General features: G+C 43.1%; 1 protein-coding gene across 14 annotated transcripts in view; it reads left to right on the top strand.

Moving 5' to 3' along the window:
* The window catches only part of KIAA1217 (KIAA1217 ortholog), a 355,505-nt gene extending 327,743 nt beyond the window's left edge, over nt 1-27,762 (top strand). For 8 of the 14 annotated variants that reach the window (XM_077173875.1, XM_077173881.1, XM_077173889.1 and 5 more), the window contains 11 exons: nt 1,024-1,199; nt 7,546-7,676; nt 7,916-8,063; nt 9,758-10,247; nt 11,103-11,283; nt 15,778-15,932; nt 16,542-16,688; nt 20,017-20,136; nt 23,208-24,878; nt 25,333-25,455; nt 26,152-27,762. In XM_077173875.1, coding sequence (XP_077029990.1) covers nt 1,024-1,199; nt 7,546-7,676; nt 7,916-8,063; nt 9,758-10,247; nt 11,103-11,283; nt 15,778-15,932; nt 16,542-16,688; nt 20,017-20,136; nt 23,208-24,878; nt 25,333-25,455; nt 26,152-26,646 — 3,837 coding nt within the window. In that variant the 3' untranslated portion in view covers nt 26,647-27,762. Of the gene's footprint in view, nt 1-1,023; nt 1,200-7,545; nt 7,677-7,915; nt 8,064-9,757; nt 10,248-11,102; nt 11,284-15,777; nt 15,933-16,541; nt 16,689-20,016; nt 20,137-23,207; nt 24,879-25,332 lie in introns of all 14 variants that reach the window. The other 6 variants (XM_077173909.1, XM_077173902.1, XM_054634602.2 and 3 more) reach the window with 4 other exon arrangements.

Here is a 27,762-nt window from a genome sequence, read left to right as displayed (position 1 = left end):
TCCTGTTGGGTCATGGGCTTATTTTGTGTGTTAAATGTGATTTGCCTGTTAAGCCTGGATGTTTAGAAGACAGCTGACAGTTCAAGTGCTAATTTTAAAATGGGAACTTTGTTCACAATTAACACAGGTGTTTTTTAAAATCTTACAATATGAAATGGCTCCTGGGCTAACAGAGTTGTGTTCATGTTGCCTGTGTCCTAAAGCTGTGCCTAGGTGGAGTCCTGCTTATCACTTTGAATCTTGTGATTTGCGTAACAGACTTGAACAGGTTTGGTTTGTGAGCATGGCTCATAATTCCTCCAGGGCTACCCACAGAAGAGTGCAGCCTAGTTTGCCTTCTTACCTCTGTTTTGCTCTGTGAGCTTACTGTCAGCAAGACAATGAATGCTTGAGTTACTTAACATCAGGCTAAGACAAGAAAGAAGGTGTGACTTGAGGTTCTCAGAAAATCGCCATATTATAAAGGGGGGTTTTTCTGGTGGGTAAAAGAGGTTTTATGTATTGCAGATGAGCTGTGTGCCTGTACCAAATTGCACCACATGTTACAGTCCTTCCTCTGCCACTTAAGAGACTGAAAACCTCCATTCTGAAAACAGCAGTGCATTCCAGCCATGATATTAATGTGTGGGATTATCCACCAGGCACGTATGGGCTGTGGGATGCATAAGCTTGTGAGATAGATGGAAAGTGGAAGTCAAGCATCCAGCATTCTCATGAGGTGCAATTAATTCTTGATTCATATTGAACCAAGCAGAATAAAGGGGCCACAATCCTTGCAGAAGTTATGCATTGAAGGTGATATACTGATCCCAACATCTTTTGTTTATCAGTTTGAAATGGGAAGTTATATATATACATGGAGTAATGTTTATAGGTACAGCTAAAGAAGGAAAGGAGAAGGTAAAAACACTCACTCACTGTAGGATGGTGTTTATCCCAACCTTCTGAGCTCTGCAATGTATTCTGTTGCCAGGAATGTCAGTCAAGCAGGAAAAATTGAAGTTGATTTCTTTTGTGCAACAGCTGCAGAACCAGGAGATGCTGAGGGCAATGGTGAAGAAAGCAGAGCTAGAAATCAATGGCAAAGTGATCGAAACAGTGAAGAGGCTTGAAGATCCTGTGCAGCGACAGCGCAACCTGGTGGAACAAGAGAGGCAGAAATACCTCAGCGAGGAGGAAAAGATTGTAAAGAAGCTATGGTGGGTTGAGAACCTCTTCAAATTTATTGCTTTTGCCTGTCTTTTTCTTCCATAAAGTAGAAACTTTTACCACTGCTTTCAGGTAAGCTGCATTTGTATATGGTGTTTTAGTTATGTGTCCTTGCTGTGTAGCACATTGGCTGTAAAACTGTGTCTGTGTTGTTCAGCTCACTGATCCTGACTGGGATCACAGCCCACTGGGTAAATCCCAGCAGTACCAAGAGTTTCAACCTCTTCAGAAGTCCCCTGTAAAGGGAGGGATGGCTGTGAGGACTGTGCCCACCCCTGTATTCTGAAAGCCTCCCTCTACCCTAGTTCTCCCCTTCAGCCTTATGTATTATGCTTTAGGGAAGGAGGGAGGAATTTCCTGAGGAGCAAAGGGATTCAAAGGTAATGAGTTTAGCTTAAAGTACAAAAATCAGATTTCAATAGTAAGTGCTTTGGCTACTGCATGGGAGAGGTAGGGGAAGCTCAAAAAGAGGAGTGAAGTTTTTAATTACAGTCAGCAATGCCAGTCCTTGTCTAAAATGTACTCACTGAGGTTTCCATCTGCTTAACTGTGTACCTTGTTTTGTTGTTATGTAAAGGCCTTTCAGAATATTCTGGGTTTTTTCCCCAGAACTTTGGCCCACCAAGACTGGTGGGATCGAGTCATTTGGTTTAGTTCAGAGTCAGAAGGAGACAAGATAAAGCTGAAATTAATAAACAGTTTAGCTAATTCTAACACTCAGATTTGTAAGATGTTATTTAACTAATTATTTCTCATTGCTGCATTTATTTCACACCTGAAGAATTGCTCCATAATAAGGAAAAAATTTCTAGTCAGCTTGTCAGGAAATTATGACTGAAGAGCCATAGAGTACAGTTCCTGACAGCTGAAGAGAGTAAATCCTTCCTGTTGATCAGTAAGTTGTCACATTAATACTTCTTGTAATAAAAAGGTGCATTTTAAAGAGAAGGTTGGTGTTACTAAGGGAGAGTCCCATGAAGAAGGGTTGAATGTGCAGTAATGGTCCATGCTGGTGTAGTTAATCCTCTCAGCTGGTTTGTAGCCTTAAGCAATGACCTTCCTGTTCCTTACCTCACTCCTGTGTACCTCGTTGCCAAGTCCTAGGTTGTCTGTTCTCTATGGAAAGAGCAATTTGTGTGATGGCTGTTTATGGCATTGCCTCATAAAACGGCTACAGAGTGAGGTCAAGTGCCAGTGGCATTCACAGTTACAGCTGTTCATTAAGGATAGCACTTGGATTGCAATATGGTTCTCTTTTACCAGGTTTTGGAGGTTTTCCTGTTTCCAGAGTTTCTGCTACTTCTGTGCTACTTCATTTGTTAAAGTTACAGGAAAATGTCTTAAATCATTCAAATGTTACTTCACCTCTTTTAGAGATATGCTAGAAACAAACATTTATTTTTAATCAGTTGTGTCCAATGAGATTCCTTTGTCATGTCTTTGCTCATTTGTAGGGTCAGACCTGAAAGAAAAGCACATCTGACAACAATAATTTCAGCAGCTGATGGCTATTCATAGTAAGAGCATACAGCACAAAATTACACATCAAATGTCACTGACATTACTGAGAAAAATGTTAATATTCTTTATGGGCATTTACAACTAAACTGATCCCACTGCAGATATACAAACAAATGCAAAGCAACAGGACACAAAAATTGCCATTTTTTAGGATTTCAACTGTCACCCTCTTGATATTTCCTAAATCATAAGACTAAATCAGTAGAATGTCTTCATGTGAGACACTGGAGCCTAAGGATTACTGCAATACTCACAAAAGTGTATTTACTACTCTTAGGTGGTAAATCTTAGCTTAAAAAGTCCTTCCTTCTGCGACTGAAGATTATTGCTTGAGCAGGGAGGTTGGACCTGGTGACTCACTGTGGTGCCTTCCAACCTTACCCATTCTGTGATTCTGTGAAATAGGGAAATAAACATATTGGCAGTTTCATGGTGTAAACAACAGAAATGTTGGTGTGCATTTCAAAGCAAGCATTCTGTTGAGCAGCAAGCTTGCTCAACAGATTCATAATGGTGCCTAGAGAAGTGTGCCCATGTGTGCCACATCGGTAGCAGGGTTACAGTTCAGAGAGTATCTAAGGAAACCTGTTAAACACAGTGTTAATGTACACTTGTGACAGTGAAATACACACTCAGAATTAAATATGTAGGTTTTTTTCAATCTAATCTTTTGACTCAGCATTAGAGATGTTATATATAGCACTTGTAGATACTAGATTTAAGATTTACCAGACCAAGGACAAATGATGATGTTATGATACATTGAGTAACAAAGTATTTATGTCATAACAAGCATGTTAGAGGTGTGGCCACTCAATATTGTACATTTTAAGCACTTTAATAGGAGGGAGTTATAAGCACAGTATTTAAATTATAGCCAATCTGTTCAATTGGATACAATCCAGAGAAGCTTACAATTTATACTTTGTTAAGAAAAGTATCAGATTTTTTAAAATAATAATAACCATGTTCCATGAAAGCAAAACTTCACTTGGCAATCTGGGAGAGCTTCTAGTAGCAGATACTTGGGAAAGTATATCAGAAGAATCTCTTTTGTTTGTTTCTGAATCGTTCATCTGTCAGTAAATCCCCAGACTCTCAAATAATGGACAGCAGAATATTCACCCTTGCCGTGCTAGTCATTACTTTATAGACACTCCCTTTCCTCTCCCTTTTCTCTCACTATTGCCTTTTCCAGCCTGAGAAGTCTCAGTCTGCTTAGCTAACCTTCTTCTAGAAGCCTTTCTCTACATTTTATCATCCTGTTGCCTTTCTCTTTGCCCTTTCTAGCTCTGGTGCACAGCTGTGGGATGGGGATGGGAGGCCTGCAGCAGCTTTGTCTGATGCAGGCACGCCATGACCTCGTGCATGGTGTGATCTCCCTGTCCTCATGTGCCACAGGAGCTTTGCACTAAATATCCAACATCTCACGGTGGATGATCATCAGTTCTAAGGTCATCACTGTATATAAAACCTTTGGGTTTGGGGAGGTTATTGGTTTTAGGTGGGGTTGATTTTGGTTTTATTTCTCCTCTTCTCATGAGCACACTTTACAGGTATTAGGAGTTAATTTGATCTTTGGTGTTTTTTGGTCAGTTAGTACCACATGGCCCATCTGCAGTCCTGTGCAGCCACCTTTCATTTGCATTTCCCTGAATAATATAGTAGCCTTTTGAGATTTTTTTTTTGTTAAATTATTCATCCTTTTTTTTCTAAATTATTTATGGTATGTTGAAAAGCACCAACGCTAGCAGTAATCCCTGTGGAACCCACCAGCAAAGTACATTCATTGAGTTAGCTGTTCATTGATCCTTTATCTTTATTTCAGTGCTTTATCCAAGAATTTCCTCTTGTCCCATGGCAACTTTGCATTCTTGAAAGCTTTTCCTCAAACACCTTGCTGAAAGCCTTTTGCAGTATACTTTGTCCCCAAACTTCTATTGTTTATGGATTTATGAGACTTACCTTCATTTTACACAAACCATGTTAATTTCTACCTAACACAACAAATTTATCCATTGTTCATTGATTCTTTTTTGTTTATTCTGTGTTTTGATACCTATCCATCCCACCTGTCTAAGTGTCAGTCTCACCAGAATACAGTTCTCAGAATATCCCCATACCATTAAAAATTTTTATTTGTATCATTTATGACACTTTCCACTAATCTGTTCCAAAGTAATTTTAATCAAGAAGTTAGATGCTTATCATTAATGGTTCAGCTGTTTCAACCTCAGGTTGCTATAGAACTCCTGGGTAAATGCAATCTGGTCTGGGTGATTTGTTACCACTCATTTTGTCAGTTGTTTTGTAGCCTGTTCTACTGATACTGCAGTCTGAGGCAGATCCTCTTGAAGCTTTTTTTGCCTAAAGAAAGATCTCAGCACAAGGGTTGCCTTGGCTTCCCCATGTAGAATATAAATGCAGAAAAATTGTTTATCTTATATCAGTCTTCTGAAACTGCATTAATGTGCATGTCTTGCTAATTTGCTCAGGCCAACCTGTAAAGCATTGTTTCCCCCAGTGAGGGAAGAGAAATCCTAGAAAGAGAAATTCTGTTTCAGTCTTTGGGTCCTAAGGGATAAGGTTCATTTTCCCTTGCAGTTAGCAACATGAAGCAGTGCAATGTGGTATCCCCTGGGCAATTTCAGGACCACTTCTCTTGTTTGACAGTATATGGAATCAAAGAGGTTTGTGATGACCCTTCCATTTCTGCTCAAAAAACAAAGGGGAAAGTGGGCCACTGTCAGCTACCTCAAAGTCCTTCAAACATTGTAATATTGTTCTTTGTTTTCCTTTCTCTTCTTTCTATGCATGAACAAATTTAAGCATCTTTCTTTATCTGTTTTATTGCCTGCTAGATGCAAATATTTGAGAAGCTGCTTTTCCAGTGCTGATCTGCAGAAGGGAGGAGGGATACCCCATGATTCCCAAAGCAGCACTGCCCAGCCTCAGTGCCAATACCAGGGCACAAGGGCTAGGGAGGATGCATGACTGCAGAGCACTGTCCTACAGATCAGGAGCCCTTGCCTCAGTGACAGTGACAGCAGGCCACATTCTTCCTCCAGTTCCTGCTAGAGTGTGTCTGTGCCCTTTATTGCAAAGGCAGAGACAGCAGATACCTGCATTTTAGCAGCCTCTGCCACTGGAAGAACACCCTTAGAAGTGTTCCCTTGCTGCCATCGTGTGGTCCAATGGATTGTTTCCTGCAAGCCTGCTTGTGCTGGGAGGAACTGGGACTCCCCCAGCTTTCTGAAGGCAGAGGTACTGGGAGAAGTGGTCCTAAAGTGGGAACAGCATCATTTACCTCCACTTGTTTGTGATCTTTTCAGACACAGCTTATGATTCTCGATTCAAAGTAATTTTTTAGTTTCTAAAGTTCTTAGTTTTGAATTGAAATGAACTCTTTGCTGTACATGCTTAATGTTCAGATGCTGATCCTGTTTCTGTTCCTCTGTGTATGAGAAATATTGTTTGTTGTGTTGCCATGGACTGTTTTGTGGGACTGTACTTGTGATTTAAAGTGACCTACATGTACAGTAGTGCTGTAAGGAATTTTCTTTATTTTTATCCCATTACTGGCCACCTACTTTTCTCCCCTGCTGAGATGGGTCTGGGGAATGACTGGCTTTGCAAGGCAGTGGAAGGGAAATACGTGGAAAGGCAAGACTTGCAGATGGTGCAGAGAGCAGGCTTCTCCCCCCCCCTCTCCTGCCAATTCTCTTGTACCTTGATTCTCTTACAGCAATTGCAAAACTGATCCCTGATGGATGCAAGAAATGATGCCCAAGACTAGGTTCAAATAAGTGGTCAGTTCAGAGTTTCCATTGCAATTTTTTCTATCTGCAATTAAAATGATTCCTAGAATATTCCTGTGAGTAAATTTGGTATCTTAATAGAAGTGAATTTCTCCTAGATACTCAAGAGATGATCTTTCTAAGGTGTTTACATGGGTATTTGTGTAGTTGCCCATAAAGCATCTCAGGGTTGGGGGTTTTTGACAAAATTTTATGTAGCTGTGGAAAACTCCAGCCAAAGCAATGTTGTGTCAAGTTCAAATGGAAGGAAGTGGCTCCTTCCCAAACAAAAACAGAGTTTATGTATCTGAAGTATTGCAAAATTTTATGTGAAGTATAAGTAGACTGGAAAAAATATTGGGAAAGGTGAGAAGGAAGCACCAGATGGAGCTCGAGTGAGCACAGAATGGCAGTGGTTGGAAAAAGCATCCAAAGTGATTCACTTTTAAATCCAAGTGCTGAGCAAGAGCTGCACAACAATGCACACTTCCTGTTTCAGTCTGGCTGTTCATAGAAACAGGATCCTGTGTCCTGTCTAGCAGTACCTGGCAGAAAAACAAGGTTGTATCAAGAGGCTTTTGGTGCCAGGTTTTGGGTTGTTTCTTAACTGTTGGGCATTCCTCTGTATGTCATCAACAAAGAGAAAACACAAAGTGCAAACCAGTACTGGATGTAGTGTCTGTCAGTGTGTATCCCCTTTGAGCTACTGGCTGTTCTGTGTTTCACCAGCCCACCTGCCCTTGGTAGCACAGCTGCCCTGAGGCCACGGTGCTCTGCACATTGCAGCCTGTCCCAGAAATCAATGACCTGGGATAGCTGCAAGCCTGTTCCTGTGCTCTGAGTGTCCAGCATTCTCACCTCCCCTCTTGGTATCCTGTCATTGTTTAGCCTGTGGTGTCAGATCTAAAGGGGCCACAGTTGAAGTTTCTGGTTTAGTTTACTCCATTAGTTTACATATATTAGTTTGCAATATGAAAATCCTGCCTAAATTGTCTGTCCATGTTATTTCTTCTGCTAGTGAGCTGGAGACATTTGTTGAAGACCTGAAAAAGGACTCTGCTGCTTCCAGCAAGACAGTTACACTAAAGGACGTTGAAGATGGAGCCTTTCTTTTGCGTCAAGTGGGAGAAGCTGTTGCTACCCTGAAAGGTGTGTACTTTTCCTTTTTACTTGTGTTTCTTTTCCTTTAACCACACAGAACAGTTTTGCCTTTGATCTGGAGGCATTAACTTTCACTTTCAAAAAGATTTAAAGCTGGGATTAGGGAGCTTGCTGCGTGGCCCCTGGAGAGAGATAGACATTCCAGTGATTGACATTCACCCAATCATCTTTTACTGCCCAGGGCTTTCATAATTCCCTCCTCAGCCTCACAGTTGTTTTCCTTGCAGGAGAGTTCCCAACACTGCAGAACAAAATGCGAGCCATCCTGCGGATTGAGGTGGAAGCTGTGAGGTTCCTGAAGGAGGAGCCCCACAAGCTGGACAGCCTGCTCAAACGGGTGCGCAGCATGACCGATGTCCTCACCATGCTCAGGAGGTGATTCCTTTTCTTTTCTTTTCTTTTCTTTTCTTTTCTTTTCTTTTCTTTTCTTTTCTTTTCTTTTCTTTTCTTTTCTTTTCTTTTCTTTTCTTTTCGCTTAAGGAATTTCCTCAAGCAGGGCTGGAACAGCTTTTGGGTTTGTGGTCTCCCCCTCGGCCATGACAATTCTGAGAAATTTAGCTTCCTTGCAGTATTTATAGATTAATCCTAGAGCCCTGTCAAGAGAGACCAAATTAGCCTTTCCTGTGCTCTGTGCAGTGAGTCCACTCTGACAACAGCCTCAGTCACTGAGATCTCACAGTTGAGACTAGATGCCTCTCAAGTCAGCACTTCCAGATCTGGGAAGTGCCTGGATGAGAGAACTTAGAGTGGCAACAGTCTCATACCTGAGCTAATTAACTTTAGGTGTTTACAGCAATTTAAGTTAACAGAAACATTCTCTGACACTGAAAGGTTCATTCCCTAAAAGGTAACAGTAAGAAATAAAGTAGGAAAATAGTGTAAGTGGATAAAGGTATCCCAAAACTTCTGAAAGAATACACTTCAAATTCTTTTTCTCTTCTTTGCAAGGAAGATGCATTAGAGAAAGCTGGAATACTAGATAAAAATTAATGTCCACTAAGTGCCAGTGTTTAGCCATGTTTGTCAGAATATCTGAACAGCAAATGATTTCTGATTTATTTAACTCAGTGGGCATTGGGTTTAATTCCTGCTCAAAACTGTCAGTGGTGGTGGTCTCCATTTTAGTTCAATTGCAGGAAAATGTAAGTCATGAGCCTGTTGTCACTACCATTATTCTAAGGAATATAGTCTTCCCAGTGTTTCTATATATCCTGGATCACATGTGAAATATATTTGGCAGTACTGGCAGATGGATAAAATGGTTTATGTAACAGGTTTTCTAAGAGCCATCACTTATTTTTCCATGCAGACAAATGTCTATATCCTTTCATATTAGTTTCTTTTCTTAAAAATTATTGCAGTTATTTCCTGTCTTGCAAAGAAAAATAGAACAATAAGCTATGCATACCAAAGTTTTACCCAATTTTTTGCAGCAAAATTGCATATTAATCCTCATAAAGTCTGTTTCAATAATGGAAAAACTCATGGCATTTGATGGCTTGCAACACTCAGAAGCTCAGACATTTCACAGCTAGCTGCCAGAAATAGTTGCTTCTTTATGTCCTCAGCTCATCCTACCCCACACTCTTGACAGGAAAGACCTTTATGAAGTATCATGTGATGCAGAACCTTCATTTGAGGCTCTGTTTTGACAATGTGCCAGACTGCTGCCTCTCATTATATGTAGCTTCACTTTTCTGTGCTTCTAGTCCAGGAACATCTTGTTTAGCTAGATACATTGTATACAGTTTAATCAACTGATTTCCATTCTCACTCTAAAATCAACCCTCTGTAACTCCTGGTTTGGTGAGAAACTGCCAGTACATCACTGAAGGTTTGTAAACACCGTAGAAGGCAAAACCATCTGAGTTAGAGTAGCCTCTTCAAAATTCTGAGCTCCTGACTCTGAGAGAAAGCCATAAAATCTGAGGGCATCCGGGAAATACAAAGCCACTATTTTGATTGGTTTGACTTTGGTGCTTTTTCTTTTCGTGAGTTGATTGTTGCATATTGCTCCTGCCTGGCCTGTGTGCTGACCATGTGCTGTTGTGTTCCCTTGGGCTGGGCAGACACGTTACAGAAGGACTGCTGAGGGGTGTGGATCCCTCCCAAGCCGTGCAATACTCTGCCATGGAAAAGCCCACTGCAGCTGAGAGTCTGAAAAGCCAAGAGGAGCACAAGCCCGCGCAGGGACACGCACAGCAAAACCTGCCAGCAATCCCATCCGAGTCCCAGGTGTCATCAGTCAAGTCGGAAGTCGTCCCCCTCTCGTCGATGACCGTCCACCACGTGCAGAGCTCGCCCGTTGTCATCCACCAGTCCCAGCACTCGGCAGCCCTGGTGCCCCACGCCCAGGGCTCTCCCTCTGCAGGCGCCCACAGTGAAGCTGTGCCCACAGCTGGGGGTCACCCCTCAGCCAGCCCAGCCCCGCCAGAGCCCACGGCAGGAGCCCAGCCCACGCCAGCAGCACAGGTCTCTGTCAATGGCAGCACCATGCAGAGCCTGTTCATTGAGGAAATTCACAGTGCAAGTAGCAGGAATCGAGCTGTATCAATTGAGGTATGGTGCATTCCACTCAACCAGCTCTCCTCTCTTTGGGTCTGAGCTCCCAGTCTCACTCTTGAGGCTGCAGGTGGGACTTTTCAAATGCATTCTGGAGATTTATGTACTTAACCCCTAATTACACTGTACTTCTGAAGATACCCTCTGATTTTGTTCCTGCTCCTTGCAGAAGGGTTGGACTAGATGTCCTGTAAAGGTTCCTTACAACCCAAATTATTCTATGATTTTAAATGCAACAGAAAAATTACATAACCAAAATTAGGTAACTGTGTTTTTAAAAATATCTCTATTGAAAAAAAATCAGAATTCTATTTTAGAAATTTTGAAATACCTTTTTTTCAACCAATAGTTGAAAATAGTTGAAATACCTTTTTTTCAACTTATAATTCTCTGGCAACACTTGCATATGTGGATTTCATTCCCTCTTTAAATCTCCATATCCCTTAAAATGGAGAAGTAAAAGTGAAAGAGTGTGAAGCTCCAATGATTTCCAGTAAGAAAACCCAGAGGTGAACTGCTGTAACTTATTACAGGCAGGCACTTTAATCACTGGTGTGATATAGTAAGGCAGAGACCCAGATTTAAATTTGGCCTTTGTTCCTTTAGTGAGCAGTGGCCACTGTCAGTCTGCCATGTGTTTGTGTCAATTCTAGCACAGTCAGAACAAGTACAAGTCTAGTACAAGTCAGAACAGTGTGCAATTACTGTTCATGTATTTCCTTTAGTTGCTGACTAGAATTGAAAGAATCTATCCATACTGACCTGTAATATTTACATATGGAATTTATTTTTAAGTGAGTGATCACATTGGAAATCAGAAAAATAAATATATGCTTTACTGGTTTTGTCTAGAAAGCTGAAAAGAAGTGGGAAGAGAAAAGACAAAACCTTGATCACTATAATGGAAAGGAATTTGAAAAGCTCTTGGAAGAGGCCCAGGCCAATATAATGAAATCCATTCCTAACCTGGAGATGCCTCCCCAGCCAGCAGCCCTGCCTAAAGGAGATGCAGCAGAAAAGCTAGAAGTCTCAGGTAAGGTTTGCTAGAGTAAATGGGGCTAAAGAATTGCATATCTGGAAAGGAGAGGTTATTTTTCCTACTTTCTAGAATGTTTTCAGTTTATAGATTGCTGTGATCTTGAGAAAGGACAAAACAATCTCTGAATACACAAAAATGTGCTTTAAAAAGCAAGAATAACTTCCTGTGTGTGGATAGTACAGTGGTAAAAGCTGGCAGTTGCAAGCAGGAAGATCCAGTTTAGGCATTGTGAAAAAACCTCATAAAGATGAGGCAAGTGAAGCACTGAAGCTGCATGAGGCAGTGGGGAGGATGGAAGGTCCCCATTACTGGACAGAATGGTTTAGACTAGCACTGAACTAGAATGATGTGGGTAGAGCTACTTAGAGGTAGCAAGATGGTGAGCTGTCCTTCCAGTCCTATTGCTTTCACAATTTAACATACAAATCCATGTCTGAATTTATTCAAAATCCAAGGAGCAAAAAAGATGCCTCAGCCAAACCTTGGATTTATCCCATTAGCCAAACACACATCAGCTGTAAAATTCTTACCCAGCTGCATATTCAAGTCCATCCAGCTCAGTCTCTGACAGGCAATTGCAGATACTGAGTGTGGGGAGCACAGAACCCACCTGCCTTCTGCAGTCTGCTAGTAGTATTCCAGCAGCCCCATGGGATTCCAAAGGGAATATCCAAATCTCCTCCTTTTCATATCCATTTTGGAACTTTTATCCAGCAATTCCTCTATACTTGTACAATTTGCATCCTCTTGCTGTGGCAGCAAGCTCCCATCTTGTGAAGGAGCTCTCCTGCATATCTTTTAGACTGGTATCACACTGGCTTCACTGAGTTCCCCAGAGCTCTAATATCCTCAAATTTGGCAAACAACAGCTCTTAATTTCCTTCATAAAATCATGGAGGCAGTGGATAAACCTTTATCATGTCCTGGAGCTCTCCTGGAGTGGGAGTGGGCAGCTCTCCTGCCCCACAGGCTGAATTCAAACTGTGAGCTTCCAGCCTTTCTGGTCCCTCCATGCAGGCCAGCTGCTCCCTCCCCTAGAGGCTAGATTAGATTGCTTAACCCCACTTTGTCCTTCTGGAGCTGTGGAGGTCAGAGCTGCATGCTGCACTCAAGGTGTTGGCATGCCAACGTGGTAAAAAGCTGAAAAAAAATGCCCTAGGGGTTGAGTAGACAAATTCATATAGAATTGGAAGGAGTGTTTTCAGATCCAGCATTTTGTTCTGGGTGTACCTTTGACACTGCCAAGTTTTGTCTTCTTGGATGTTTTGCAACATACATGTTTAAAATAAATTCTGTTGAACCTCATAAAATAATTTTAGAATTCTGGCACCCTTCAGTGAGATTACTGGCTATCAACACAATTAGCTTGTATAATGTGTGGCATAAATAGAAGAAGTCAGTGAAAATAAGTACCATATGGGTGCAGTGAGCTGTGACTTCTTAAAAAGTGCAGAGCACAGTAACTGAGAAGTTTTTAAGTCACATAGTTAACTAATCCACTTCTTGAGTACAATTTTGCACAGTGTGCAGCCAGCAGATTTAAAAACAAGTTTTATGAGATTGAGACATTTGCCTTCTGTTGTGCATAATGAGTCCTGCAATAGTTACATAAATACAGGAACAGCAAAACTTTTCCTTAATATCTGATTAAATATCTCACATACCACTCAGCTCTTCTATGACAGGATGAAAAGTTCAGTTCCAGTCTGCTGCAGACTTGAAAACTGAGCAGCCTAAAAAAAGACAGACCACCTATCTACCAATACTAAACATTAAAAATCTTGGCCATAAATGAGCAGAGCCCTCTGTTGGCTCAACTGCAGCACCCAGAAAGATCATGGTGCCAGATTGTGTTGTCTCATCCATTCTCCACACAGAACCTCTCCCAGTGAAGAAACTCTCTTTTTGTCTCTGCAAAGCACAAGCAAAGTAAAATTACACACTTTACACAGTTTTCCACGACTCTGTAAACATTTCTTTAATGTCTTGACTAAGACATTGTATCAAGACTTGTTCCATGAAAAATGTTATTTTTTCCTATCATGTACATTAGAAATTGGTCTCCTTCATCTCTCTTTGTGCCTTCATATATGAGAATGCCCTGATTTTTGCAAGTGGTGAGTGATCAGTAACTTCCATTAAGGAGAGTTTATCTTACTGCAGAGTCTGCCTCAAGGCAGGCATTATTACTTTGAAACCTTTTGGATTCATTTTGGTACAAGTAGAAGTCTGTGTGGTGAGAGCAGTTAGTTCCCATCTCTCTGTGCCTGTTGAAAAATTCTGCAGTTTAGTGAAACAGTTGGTGACAAACAACTCCCATTTTGTTCACAGAAGTGCTGAGCCCTTTGGCACCAAAGAAGGTTCCATAATGTGTAGGTTTTGTTCATGGGCAGTCTCAGACTTAGTGAGTTAAATTTCTTCATTTACTCCTTCCTCTTTAAATTTGCCAGAGGGAAAAAAAAAAAACAAACCAAAATAAGATCTTCCCTACAATTTTTTTCCTCTGAATTTTTTTTTCTTCCTTCCCATTTATATTGGGGAAATATAATTGCTTAGTAAATAGAATAGAAATCCATCTTTGAGTTTTATGTTCAGCCTAGTGTCACTGCACTGACATGAGCAAACCCCATCACAGCCTCTCTGTAATGACTCCAGCTAAGGGATGTGAGAGGGATTAGCCTTCAATAACCAGTGCACCTTCCACACTCAGTGACAATATTTCTTGCCTGTGTTTTTATCTCCCATTTTGAGGATGGAGATGGATGAGTGTCTCAGAGTTGTGAATGAGATGGTAGGAATCATGTTTTCTTTGTGCCTTCTGTGTCTCTCATCCAACCTTGCTCTCATTAAGTGTGAGAAAAACTTGGAATTCTTGCAATCAGGGTCACTACCAGTTTGAGGGTAATGGGTTGTGCCCATTAAAAGGAGTAGGGATTTGCAAAAGCCCTACATCATAGTCTGCTAAACACCATCTTAGAGAATTACTCTGATTTTACAGCAGAAGTACATCTGATGTAATTAAAAACTGAGTGGTGTGTGTTGACCAAAGTGGTCTAATGTAAAGTGCATTTGGAAATTCACTCTTTTTGCAGCCTGGCAAGTGAGTGCCAGATAACCAGGGAGGGAGATAATACAACTGGGCATTTCTTTAAGCTTAAGCAGCTTCAAAGAACATTTGAGCTAAGAAGGAAACAAAGATGAGTCCGGGTCAGACAAGGGCTCCATCCAGTCCCCAGGGCTAGCTGGAGGAGCCTGACAGAGCCCCAGGAGTGGACAGTTATGCAATAATTTCCCCAGAGGGAACACTTAGACCTAAACAGCTGGGTAATCCCAAAAGCAGGATGTTTTATCTTTTTGGATTATATTTATTCCAGCTGTTTATATAACACTGAGTAGCTGCAGAAAGGTCATTCTTTTGCTCTTGGAAACAAACACTGTAAACAGCAGTGTGAAAACAGTGGCTGTTGCCATATTTATGATGCTTAGTCTGTAAGCAGAAACACACAGGGACAGGTCATGAGCTGGGTCATGCTGCTTCTGGAAATAATGAGCTGGGTCATGCTGCTTCTGTCCCTGCTGTCCAGGGACACTGGGGAGGAGGAGGTGGCAGCTGGTGGGGCAGCATCCTCAGGGGCAATGCCAGTTTGAAACTGGTCTTCTCTAGGAAGACTCTCCTCAGAAAGCAAGGGCTGGCTCTGCTTGGCCTTTGCATTTGGTATTTGAATCTTCTTGGCTTAGAAAAACATGTATAGGACTCTTATATGGTAATTCAAAGGCAAAACTCTACATTCCTGGAATTATGGCAAGTTAAATGAAAACAAATGCTCCCTAAGAAGAGGAGCAAGTGCAATTGCCTCTGGTAATCCCCTGCCCTGCTCAGAGATGAGAGGACTCACTGAAATGCAAGGGTGGCATCTCCAGAGTACTGCTTACATTTTCACTCAGCCTTTGTGTGAACTTAGCTAGTTGTGTCCAACTGTGAGATGGACAGGACTCTTCAGCTCCTTGCATCTTGCCAGCAGCACCTCCCAGGCAGAGCAGAAAGGTGTGCTGGTTGCTTCAGAATTGCTGAGAACAATGAGAAGCCTCCAGGCTGGTGTCTCATTGCCTCCATGTCAGTGGCCTTGCTCTCAAAGGAGGCTGGGGGGCCCTGTCTGTAAGAGGCACCCAGAGCCTGTGCCTTACCTGCTCCTGCACACCTGTGCTCTGCCATCCCACTTGTACAGCAATGGCTGCACCCACATACAGTGGCCTAGAGGACAAGAGTTTTGCTGAAAATTTCTGGGGGAAGTGATCCAGTTTCTCTGTGCAAGTACAGCAGTTTGCTTTCATTTCAAGTTACATTGAATACCAAATGTGATTCTGTTCGTATATTCGGCAACAGAACCTTTTAAGACATTTTTTTCCTTTCCAGTTGAGGCAGGTATGCAAACACTGTTTTCCTCTCCTTGACCTATGCTTACTTTGTGCTGCTCTGTTTACCTGCAGAAGAGGCTCCTGATGGAGAGCAGGATAATGAGAAGCTGAGCAAGTCTCCACCTCCTCCACCTCCACGGCGCAGTTACCTGCCAGGCTCAGGGCTGACCACAACCAGATCAGGAGATGTCATCTACACAGTCAGAAAAGAGGCTGCTGCCCTCAAGGTTTGGTGATTCATACTCTAGGCAGCCAGACTCCTGAGGAGAGGTTGGCAAAGAGACAAGACACAGGCTCGGGCCTATAAACCACAAAATAAGTTGAGGTAGAGCTGTGTCCTCGAGAGCTACTGAAACTGCTCACCAGGATGCACTTCTGTTAGGCCAAATGAGCAAGTAAGATTTGATCAGTTCTGTTTACAGGACTCTTGCTGCTCTTATCTCCTAGCAATGCAGCAGGCAAGTCACAGGCTGCTTTCATTTAAGAGTGGTAAGAAGATTAAAAAAAAAAAAAACGAAGCATGCCTTAAACAGATGGGGGAGATCGGGTCAGATTTGAGAGTGTTTTTACAGAAATGTTGCAAATTAGTTTCTTTGGGCTTGTTTTCCCCATCTGTTCTGGGGAAGGAAGTGGTAGGAAGTCCAATTTAGGAAGCTTTTTAATCTATGAACATATAATCACATCAAAAGCAATATTGGTTGCTTTTGAACTGATGAAGTAGCAGGAAGAGGGGCCTTGCAAGAGAGGAGTTGCAGTAGTGTTGAATTTTTGGTGTTTACTTTGCATCAGGAGGGCTCGGCTGTGTTATCTGTCTGTGCTGTCTCATCCCCTTGCAGGAGTGCAGTGAGGATGCTGGGCAAGCAGCACAATCCAAAGCCCCTAAAGAGGACCAGGCACTGTCTCGGAGCACAGGGCATGCTGTAGCACCAGCTGCAAAAGATGAAGAGGAAGAGGAAGGAGATAAAATAATGGCAGAATTACAGGTATGCCTTTTGGGTTGCACATGAGGACTCCTGTGCCCAGTATCACTTCTAGGGCCTCAGTGCAATTTCCAGCTCAGAACATGAAGGAAAGTAGGTCTGCTAGCCTCACCTGGTACCACTTTGTTGCACTGAGTGGTCACTTTTTGGAAGTACTACCTAATTTTGTCCAGGAGGTCTGGAGCTGAGACAGTGGTCAAGAATGCAGTAGCTGCCACTGGAGAAGCCTGCACATGCAAATGGGACAAGTAAAACACTGGTGTGCATTTCTGTGATTTTCCCTGGCATGGTGTTGCTCACTAGTACCAGACTGGCCAGGTGCTGAGAGCCTCTGTCATGTGAGCTATCTTTGGTGGGAACAGAGAATAACTGGGTCTGCTCCTGGTGGGCTGTGCTATGCTCCAGAGTTTCCCAGAATGTTTGCACACTGAGACATTGCCCATTCCCTGGGGTGTAAGTGGTGCATCACTCTGCCAGTGGCATGGAAGAGTGCTCTCCTGCTGGTCCTTCACTTGGCATCACATGGGACAGCTCACTTCAGTGATGAAAATGCTGCAGTAAATGCCACCTATTCCAGCTACCATCAGTGAGCTCCAGCTTCCCAGGGGCACCCTCTGCCCTCTTCCATGCCCACCTGAGGAAGGGAGATGTGGACCAGCCTAACTGGCCATAACTTCTGGTACTTTAGAGCACTGTCACAACAGGAGATGATCCCTGCTGTCCACCTGCCAACAGGAGGGCTTGGTGCTGCCCAGGGGCATTCAGAGCACAGGAGATGTGGGCACTGGGCTGTAGCTGTTAGGTCTGAGGGGTGGACCCTGCTCCTTCCCTCAGCTCTCTCCCACCAGTGCTGGTTTGCAGGAGTGAGAGCAGAAGTTCACCCTTATCCCCCCGTGTGCTGGTGACCAGCGAGGCAGCAGGGCTGGGGACACAGAAGCTGTCACAGCATCTCTGTCTCCAGGAAAGCAACCTCTGCCTTGCAACTGGGGACAGTGAAGTGGAGGGTCAGGTGTGGAAAGGGGGGCTGAGGGAAGCTGAGGAGAAATAGGCATGGGAATGGCATTCAACAGGGAATGGGTGTTTAAATGCTAGCAATGCTCATTTCAAGCCAATACCAAATACCAGCTATATTTTAGAAGCTTAACAGAATACCATGTTTTAGAAGGAGCAAATTGCTTGATCTAAGAGCTACAGGCTCATTAGTTTGATGTCAGTCATAGGCAGAAAGATGGAAAATGAGATATGGAATTCAGTCATTGAAGAACTAAAGGACAGACATAAACTGTTATCCCAGTGAGCACAATGTGATGGAACAGAGAGGTGTCCAAGGAAACAACACTCTTTGATCAAGTAAAGGTTTGACTGCTTCAACTGAGTTGTATACCCATAAACATTTTAGTAAGGCATTTGATCAAACATCACACAACATTCTTATAAAAATCTGGCACCTCAGAGTATACCAAAAAAAACCCCTATTGCAGCATAATTGAGACCTCTGCTTTTGAAATCACTGACCTTGATGCAGGTGTTTATGGACAGGTCTCATAGGGAGCAGAAACAGGCCCAGTATCTTTCTGTATTTTCATCAAAAGCCTGGAAATGCATTTAAAATCCTTACTGTGTAAAATCATCTTAGTTCAGATCAGTGAAGTATGACAGCAGAGACATGACAGCAATCATTTAATGGTCATAATGCTTTGCTGAATAAAAAGTCCACATGAAAAACAGCAACATATTGGCCAGGCCACAACTGCATGCCTTGGAAAGAAACAGGAGTTGCAGTAACAAGTTGACAGGAGCTCCCAGGTCAGTGATGTTGCTGCAAAATTGTGTCTGCTTCAGGAGTAGATGTGAAAATGTGGCGTGTTTTTGTTTCTGTGTGCAAGATCAGTGAGATCCACACTGTGCTGCTGCATCCATGACTAAGGAGCCATGTGCCTCCCATTTGAAAAGCCTGTTAAGAATATGAAGGTTCAGAAGAAATTTGAGTGCAATGTGAAGATTTTTAATGTAGCAAGAAAAAGCATCATAATAATCAGTGGCTGTAGCACAAACTATTTGGAGGCTATTACAGATATTTCAGAGCAAAGGTTAATAAAAATATTTTATTTTTATTAGCAAAGCTAAAAAGAATACCAAAGGGAAATAGCTTTTTTGACACTCAAAGTCTGAAGGGCTTTGAGGATGCTTTACTCAAACCCTCATCACTGGTCTCACAAATGGGTAAGTTGGGGAAAAGTCCATATCTTCTATTGTGAGAAGCACAACTATTTTTTCTGTTAGTTTCATGTCATCTTAGGGCTGGTCTATTAACACATACAAATAGCATGTAATGGAAAACCAGAAGAAAGTCTACATCCTGATCTTTTGCACTGGATTTTTTCTGTTATCCTTACTTTTCTGATTTTGCATAAACATGCAATATAGATAAAGAACACAGTGTTTAAAGAGCAGGCCTGATTCTAATCTGCAATCAGGGCTATTAATTTCATGAGTTACCAGGAATCAAATGATTTCCCTACTATATGGTACAAAAATAGAATCTTACTGCATGTCACGGTGTGCCTTGCTCCTGTGAGCACTCCCTGCTCTCTGCTGTGCCCTCCCTGCACAGCTCACTGCAGGCAGGCCATGTGCCAGTAGAGGCCTCCAGAAACTCTGGTGAGGCACATTTGCTGCCTGCACTGCACAGTGATAGTGCCAGTGATAGTTCTGCTCTTCCAGATCTGGGAGCCAGCTGCATAGAGAAGCTCAAAGGAAATGAAAGGAGGATAGCGGAATAAATGGCTGGAAAGTCTGGGCCATGCCCTGGGGAATGTGGGGTGGGAGGCAAGTGCCCACAAACCCACAGGTTGGGACAGTCAGTGTGTGGCTCATTACTAAAGACTGTGACAAAGGCACATCTCCATGTTTAAAGTTTTAATTACAGTTTGTGTGGGAGAAGTGGAGTTATGTAACTCTTGCATTATCAGCCACAAGGAAATAGGTGCTGCCACAAGCCCCAAGTTTGTCATGGGCTTCCCACTTGGGTTTGGATAGTCTGTAGCACCTCTGTGGGTCTCCATTGTCTGCAAGTTCAAGAATCAAGCTTGTCCTCCTTACAGGGAGCACTGAGGTCAGCATGGTGTTAGAGTCTTGAGAGGCTGGAAGGGATGCCCTGGTTCTCTGAGTCTGATAGTCTGAAATCTCTATTATTATCTCGTGAGCTTGTAGAAAACATTGTTGAGCTGTGACTGTTAAAACCAAGTGCTCTCTTTGTAGTTGGTCATCTCCAGATATTTCTCTGTAAAAGTTCTTGGTCTCCTGATAACCTGTAGTATTTATTTCCTAGGCTTTCCAGAAGTGCTCTTTTATGGATGTAAACTCAAACAGTCATGCTGAGCAGTCCAGAAATGATACACATGTTAAAGACATAAGGCCTGGGACTTTAATGCATCACAAGGAAAAGAAGGTAACAAGTGGCAATTGTAGACATGCCACCCGGTCTTGGCATAACCTTCTTTCCTTCAAAACTAATCTTACATCCTGTGTCCTGTTCTCTTTAACCTCCACCCACCACTGCCCAGCAGTTTCCTTCCTTTTATCTCTGTATGGCTCAGAAATGCTCATACAGAGCTCTGTATTAAACTGTATTATGTGTCTCATCAGCAAGAGTACAATGGTTGCATGAAGCTTTATCATTCTGTGAAATCAAAACAGGATCTGTCAGTTTCTGTCAGAGATGCTCATACTACTTAGGCCATCCTTCCCCAGCTGTTCTGCTGATGGATGGTGAGGCATCTCTCCTAAGCTTGAGGGGAGTTAATGGTTCCTCTCAGGCTCTAGAGCCAATTTGAGAATGTGTGCTTTATTTTGTTTCATTTGTTGGTTCCAGAAATAGTTGTTAGATATTCAGAAATCCCATTCAGTTTATTTGGATGACAGAGTCAAAGTGGATGGGAGGAATTTGCCCTTATGCAGAAGGGCAATGCCCAAAATTCAGTCATGGGACTGAGAAGAGGTGCTGTGTGTCTGGGGCTGTAGGCAGGTCAAGGTTAAATCTCACAGCTGTGTGTGGATTGGAGTTGCCAATTGAGTTGATTTGACTTAGCATGCAGCCAGTGTGAAGGACAAGAAAAGGACAAGTACTTCTGCCCTTGCAGACCTCTTTTTATGTGTAACAATAGTGAGTTGCATCACTGCTGGGGTAAGGGGGTTGTGCAGGCATGACAACTTGTCAGCCAAATCCAGTTTGCAATGAAGGTGGGTATGGTGGGGAAGGAAACAGAGCTCTTCAGCACAGCATTTCAACCTTCTCGTGCATTGTGTGTGTGTGTGTGCAAATGCTGCCAGGTCAGGGCATTGCACTTAAGGACTTGTGTTGGAGCTGCCCAAACAGCAGTTCTGGTCTAAAGCTGCAAACAGCTGCCTGGGTGAGGGTACAGGTCCCTTGGTATGAAGGAAAAAGGACAAACTGTTCTGTGTCTATGACAGTGTTACAGAGGGGAAAAAAAAGTGTGAATTCATCCTCACTACTGCAGTTGGCAGAATGAGAAGATCATATTGTTACATGAAATCCTGGGTCATCACTGAGGACACTGCATATCCTGTAGCACAAACATTTCTTTGAAAGGTGCTGCCAAGTAATTGCCATAAACTGATATTTATTTGAATAACACAGAGTCCAGGAAATTAAGGTTAATGAGATCTGGTTTTGTAATCTGACATGACAGAGTGTTTATTGGCTTTAAATATGGAACATTATGGTCACGATAAAATCATTGAGGAAATGAGTTTTGTTGTGGTTTTATTTTTTAGCAGAAAAGCGGAAGTTCCTAAAATAAGACACCTTGTACAAGGACACTATGAGGTGTTTCACTGGTGCTTGGAACTAGAAGTGGAACATGCTAAAAAAAGATATACAGTCAGCATGTCCAGAGGCAGCAAGTGCCTTTAAGTGGCTTGGCCTAATTCTGGGGGGTCTGACGTGTTAGGGACTGGGAGGTGCTGAGCACTGAGCAGGTCAGGGCCTGAGGGGATCACCAGCCCTGGAGTCTGGATCCCAAAGTGCTCTCAGCATGACCTGCAGACTGTCAGCCTCCCACCGAGGCCTTGCTGCTGTGCTGGCTTCTGTGAGAGCTCTTCCTCATCTAGAAACATGAGGAAGCAGCTGCTCATCCTTGTACTGCTGAACAAGCCTTTGTGGAGGTGTGACTCTGGTGTATGAGTGACTTTCTTGTTTCTGTGTTTTGATTGTGAGTAAAGTTTTTCTGTAAAATCCTCCAACAGTGCATAAGAAAACATCACACAAGGTGTAGAAACCAGACCTGGTGAAGCTCTGTATGTGTGGGGCGTGCATGCACAGCCAGCCTGGGGGTTTCTGCACTGTCACTCATCCATCTCAGTTGGGAGAGCAGTGCTCCTGACTGTTCTGCATGTCCTGATGCTCACATGAGTGTAATCTGTCTTTCTGCTGCGTTAGGAGTCAGCTCCTAGTCTCCAGCAAGCAATGTCAGCATTATTGTTTTTGGTTCACTGCCTTCAGGCACTTGAGGCCAAATTACTTTCCTTCTTGGTGAGCTGTCTTTTGACTGTAGATTTCTCTCCTGTTCATCATCCTGGCGTCTCCTCAGGTCAGTTCTTCATCCTGGTGATTGGTGTTTCTCCTAAGTTGTCACTAGCACTTAAACCAAACCCCAAAGAAAAGCCTGGTGTTAGGAAACAGCATTTCCAGGGGTCCTCACTTGCAAATAAAGAAAAAAGTCCCCCTGAAGTCTCATTGTTGGGAATAAACATACTTATTTTGAGCCAGTGGATGGATGACCTCTCTTTTTGGTGTTTGGCATTTCTGCTGTAAGTGAATGTAGCTCAGTGTTTCATTCTGCACTTCCACAGGCACCACAGGGTGTCACTGGTAATTCTGATGGAATACTTCTAATGCAGCAAGGATTTAGAAGTGCTCAGACTGTAATGATACTAATTGTGATGGAGCAGCACTGCTCAGGTGTGACCAACATTAGAAGGAGCAAAATGTAATTTGAAAATCAACTTTTACTGGTATAAAACTTCCTTTCAAGGCAAGCCAGACTCGCTGTCAGCCCTTCCATATCAGCCTCCCTTTGATGTGTCCCAGCAGAATGTGACCAGATACTGTGAGACTTTCAGCTTCAATCTTATGAAAACATGGGGGGGCTGGGGGTGTTTAGCAGGAAGGTGAACAGGCCATGGAGCACTGTGTTGGAAATAAGGTAATTAATGTGCTTATGCATATTCTGGAGGCCTTGTTAAAACAAGGTAACATCCCATCCTGCCCTGATGCATAGCACAAAGCAGTTAACATCATGCACTGTTCTGCCAGAATTTGGAATTTTGCCCTGAAGAAAGACAGGAATCAGATGACAGCTTGAGACATGTCTCTGCAGCAGTAAATGGCGTGGTGAGTTCACGAGGTCTGCGCTTCCCCTGAGATTAATCTGGGGGAAAATAAAAGTCCTGTAAAGATAAAAGCCCTGAATAACTAAGTAATCCAACTTTCCCCCTTAGGTGTATGGGGCTACAACAGGATCTCCCACAGATAGTGACCATCCTAAAGAGAAGAGGGAAGGGAGAACTGAAGAAGAATTGGGTTCTGATTCATCCAGTACAGCTGACAGTAAAAGTGGCTTTTCAATGAATGACAATCCTACATTTAGCAAGGGTTTGTTTGTAGACAGTACAGACTATTCTAACAAACACCTTCAGAATATGAGCACAAACCTGTCTGGTGTCAGTTTGCCAGAGGAGGACAAACGAAGAGGGGCTCAAGATATGTTAGGATCACATTTTCCAGCCGTTGAGACTGGAAAACAAAAGCCAAACTACAGACTGCCAAGAGATGCTCACCAGAGTGAAGCCTTGCAGAGCACAGGCAAGCCCATCCCCATCAGCAGCGTTGCCCCTCTCCTGAGGCACATGCAGGAGGCTGCGGGGCCTCAGCCTTCCTTGCAGGAGCAAGAAGTTTCTGCAGGCAACTACAGTCAGGTTGTGCTGAGACCCAGAGTGTCCAGAGCAAACAGTGTGAGCAGCACTGAAGAGGCAGACTCTCCAGCCAGCTCTCCAAGTGAAGACAACCCACCCACAGAAAACATTGCCTTCATGATTACTAAAACAGCTGTCCAGGTGCTCTCCAGCGGGGAGGTTCATGACATAGTGAGCCGGAAAGGAGGAGATGTGCAAACAGTCAACATCGATGCCAGGAAGGATGTGGCATTGGAGAAGGGCATCCCTGAGAACACAGACAGTGAAGAGCCAGTGGTGTGTCTGGACAAAAAGCCTGTCATCATCATTTTCGATGAACCCATGGATATTAGGTCAGCCTACAAACGGCTTTCTACAATTTTTGAGGAATGTGATGAGGAATTGGAAAAAATGATGACAGATGAAAAGATAGAAGAAGAAGAGGAGGAGGAAGAAAATGAAGCACATGAAGTCTCTGAGAGGCAGAAGGAAGAGTCACCAGTAGCTAATGACAGAAAAGCAACCACAGAGCATTCTGCAGCTCGTGGTCTCCAGGGGCCATACCTATTTAACCTTCAGTCTGACTCTGCAGAAAGCAGACCTCCTGCAGAGGAGGAAAGCACAAAGACAAATTTTAACAAATACCGTCAGATCTATGGGCTAAACACAGAAGCAAACTCAGACTCTGCCGATCAGTTGGGAAGCAGGCAGGATTCTAAGAAAAAATTTAAGTTTAAATTCCCTAAAAAGCAGCTGGCAGCTCTGACGCAGGCAATACGGACAGGAACCAAGACCGGGAAGAAGACATTGCAGGTTGTGGTCTATGAAGAAGAGGAGGAAGATGGGACCCTGAAGCAGCACAAGGAAGCAAAGAGATTTGAAATCACTAGGTCTCAGTCTGAGGAGGGTGATAAAACTCCTTCTGGGAAGCAAGAGGGCCCCTCTGGAGCTGCAGTGTCCCTGTCCAGGACTGATGAAATTCGACAGAGTACATACAGAACGCTAGACAGCCTTGAGCAGACTATAAAGCAGCTGGAAAACACCATCAGTGAAATGAGTCCAAAACCTGTCCCTGAAAACACATACACCTCTGAGGGAAGCACTGTCCCCTTCTCTGCCCAGATAGTACCAGAGACCCCATCCCGAGAGCATGTAGTGCTGGATGAGAGCCTTGCTGGTGCAGAGCCCCCTGCATCCCTCCCAGCCACTTCACGTAAGGTACCTTAGCCCGAGAAATCAAACCTCCAGCTGCTTTCTAAAATCTGCAATAATCACCATTAAACAAGATGGTCTTGTGATTTGTTTGCTTCCTTTCAGGTGGCTTGTTTGGGCTCCCCACGAGGTGTCTAACAGCTAATAGACCATTGGTTTTTGGGGTTTTTTAAAATCTTTGCTGCTGATTGGTGATGGGCAAATGCAGGGGAGCTGGGTCGAATAATCCGCTGTGTGAAATGACAAGTGTCACTGACATGAAATCCAGGCTGATCAGTAGCTGAGCAGTTTTCTCCATGTGATTCTGGAAATTAACACCCGCGGTGTGAAGCTCCTGAACTTTCCCTGCATGTAGTACTGTGGCTTTTTCAGCGCATGGTGTGCACTCCTCCATGCAGGCACTCTGGCACTGACCACACCTTCTTGTCTCCCCTCCCTGCCCCTCCCCTCCTTTCCACAGGGCTCCAGTGCTGCCTCCCAGACCAGCCGGATGCCAGTCCCCATGACTTCAAAAACTAGACAAGGAAGCATGGAGAAATCAGGCAAACAGCACAAGCTGCAGGATCCACGCCAATACAGACAGGTAGTTTTACCCTAAACCCGGTGTTTGGATGGACATTTCATGTTGTTTGTTTATTTAAAAACTCCAGTAACTGACTGTGATTATACCAAATATCGGATGCCTGAGGTCAAACTGGACATCCTGGATCCTGGGGGCATGACAGTACTGATCTTTTCACCATGCTTGTGCATGCATGTCTGCAATAAAACACCTGCTGCTTTTTTTTTGTTTGGTTGGGTTTTGGGTTGTCTGTTTATTGGGTTTGGCCTTTTTTTTTTTTTTCCTAATTTATTATTATTTTTTTTTTAAACTGTGGTATTCAGCTGTAATTTTAAGATGTCAACTACCTGTTTACTTTCCATTTGGTTCATGTGGTGGTTCTGTAGGAGAACTGGGAATGTCTTTGCAGGAAGCCCTGGACACTAACCCGTTGGTGTAGGTGGCGGTGGGTGCATTAACCCGCGCGGCATGGCCGACGTAGTGCCTGCTCTGTAACACGTAGGTCGCGCCTTCTCACAAAGCTCTCCTGCCTCTTCCTCTATGCACTCTCCCTTGGGCACTTTGGGTTTTCTACCAGGTCCAGTCCATGGCTGCAGGACTTAGCTCAGGCCTCGAACTGTTAGTTCTGAGTCTCTGTAGGGCTGTTTTCCCAGGTCCTGTTGGTTTATCGTGTTACTGGCTTTCTGACAAACTGTCTCCTGACGTCTTTATTTGCAGGCTAATGGAAGTGCTAAGAAAGCTGGTGGGGACTATAAGGCTACTTCTCCTACCCTACCTGCTTCTAAGATCCCAGCCTTTTCTCCCACTTCTGGGAAAAGCAGCTCAGCACCTGCTTCTAGCGGTGACAGCTCTAACCCTCTTAATGCCCCTACTAAAACCTCCATTCCTTCCTCCTCCCTTCTCGCTCCTCAGACAGGTCGCATAACTTACTCTACCTCCCTCATCCCCTCTGTCTCTAATGGCTCCTCCAAGTTTCAGAGCCCCACTTACCCAGGGAAAGGTCACCACCTCTCGTTCTCGCTGCAGACTCAGAACGGCCGACCATCCCCTCCTTCCTCCTCTACCTCCCCCCCCTCCTCTGTCTCCCCCCCTTCCCTGAGCCAAGGTATGAAGAGCATCAGGACAATCCACACCCCTAGTTTCAACAGCTACAAGGCACAGAACGGGAATGCCAGCAAGTCCGCCCCATCCACGGTCAAGGAGCCATCCTAGAGGCTAAGCACAGCACACCTGCCAGGTCACCGAGGCTTTTTGTTCAAAGAATCCGCAGCCAATATTTTAACCAGGGAATGTAACCATTTTGTTGTATTGCTGGAGGCTTATTAATACTAATCACGTGCTAAATACCGAATTACTACACTAGGTTAGAGTGAAGCTTTTTGGAAAACAGTTGCTGTTGTAATGATAAAAGAGCATTTTCTTTCTATAGGAAGCAGCACCTCTTAAAAAAAGTGTGAAGGTGTGTGAGTGAACTTGACTGCGTGTGCACTGTGGTGTACTGAGCATGGGGAATTGTATGGTTAAAAATTTACTAAGTTGTTTTGTATAAAGCTATTTTTCATTATGAGGTCTAGAAGTGAACAGAGATATACTAAAGTGTGATTATATTAAACTGTAAAACTGAAACTAAAATATTTTTCTTTTATTTTGGTGTTATTTAGCTTTGTTACAGATTTCTATTTTTGTCAACAAATGTCATGGTTCCTTTCGAGATCTTTTTGCCAAAACATTTTGATACTATTGTAATGTACATTTGAAAGTAGTATGCTGGACAGTAAACCTCTGCACAAGAAACAGAACAAGACTGCTCTTATGTGTGTATGAGGCAACTCAACTTATTGCACTGCCATTCAGATTATATTTAAGAATTTGACAGACAAGGAAAAAAATAAATAGTTTTACACATATAGATAGTCGCTGATTACTTTTTTTCTTAGCTCAATCCACGCTTTTTCCTTTTTTATTTTACTGAGACCTAGTTGCCCATTAATGTATTGCATTGTGGATTTTAAAATGTACACTTCAGTACTGTTCTGTATACTGGCAAACTTTTGTACATATCTATAAATATCTATAAATAAATAAATAAATACTGTATGTGGCTGGGCACATAGAGTAGTTTTACCACACCAAAGTTAATTTTTATGCATGCTTAAAAATATATATGGGGAAGGGTTGAAAAAGATCGATATCAGTTAAATAGGAGAAGAGCAAGAAACTTGCATAGCTAATTGTTTTGTAAATAAATTTATTTGTATAACACCAAAATGTAATATACAGAACGATGATAAGCAAAGATCTTTACAAAAATAAAGGGCTGCATGCTTA

Source organism: Agelaius phoeniceus, chromosome 1 (assembly GCF_051311805.1).
Source record: "Agelaius phoeniceus isolate bAgePho1 chromosome 1, bAgePho1.hap1, whole genome shotgun sequence".
Classification (NCBI taxonomy): Eukaryota; Metazoa; Chordata; class Aves; order Passeriformes; family Icteridae; genus Agelaius; species Agelaius phoeniceus.
Note: the sequence above shows the minus strand (reverse complement) of the source record. Positions and strands in the feature narration are given on the sequence as shown.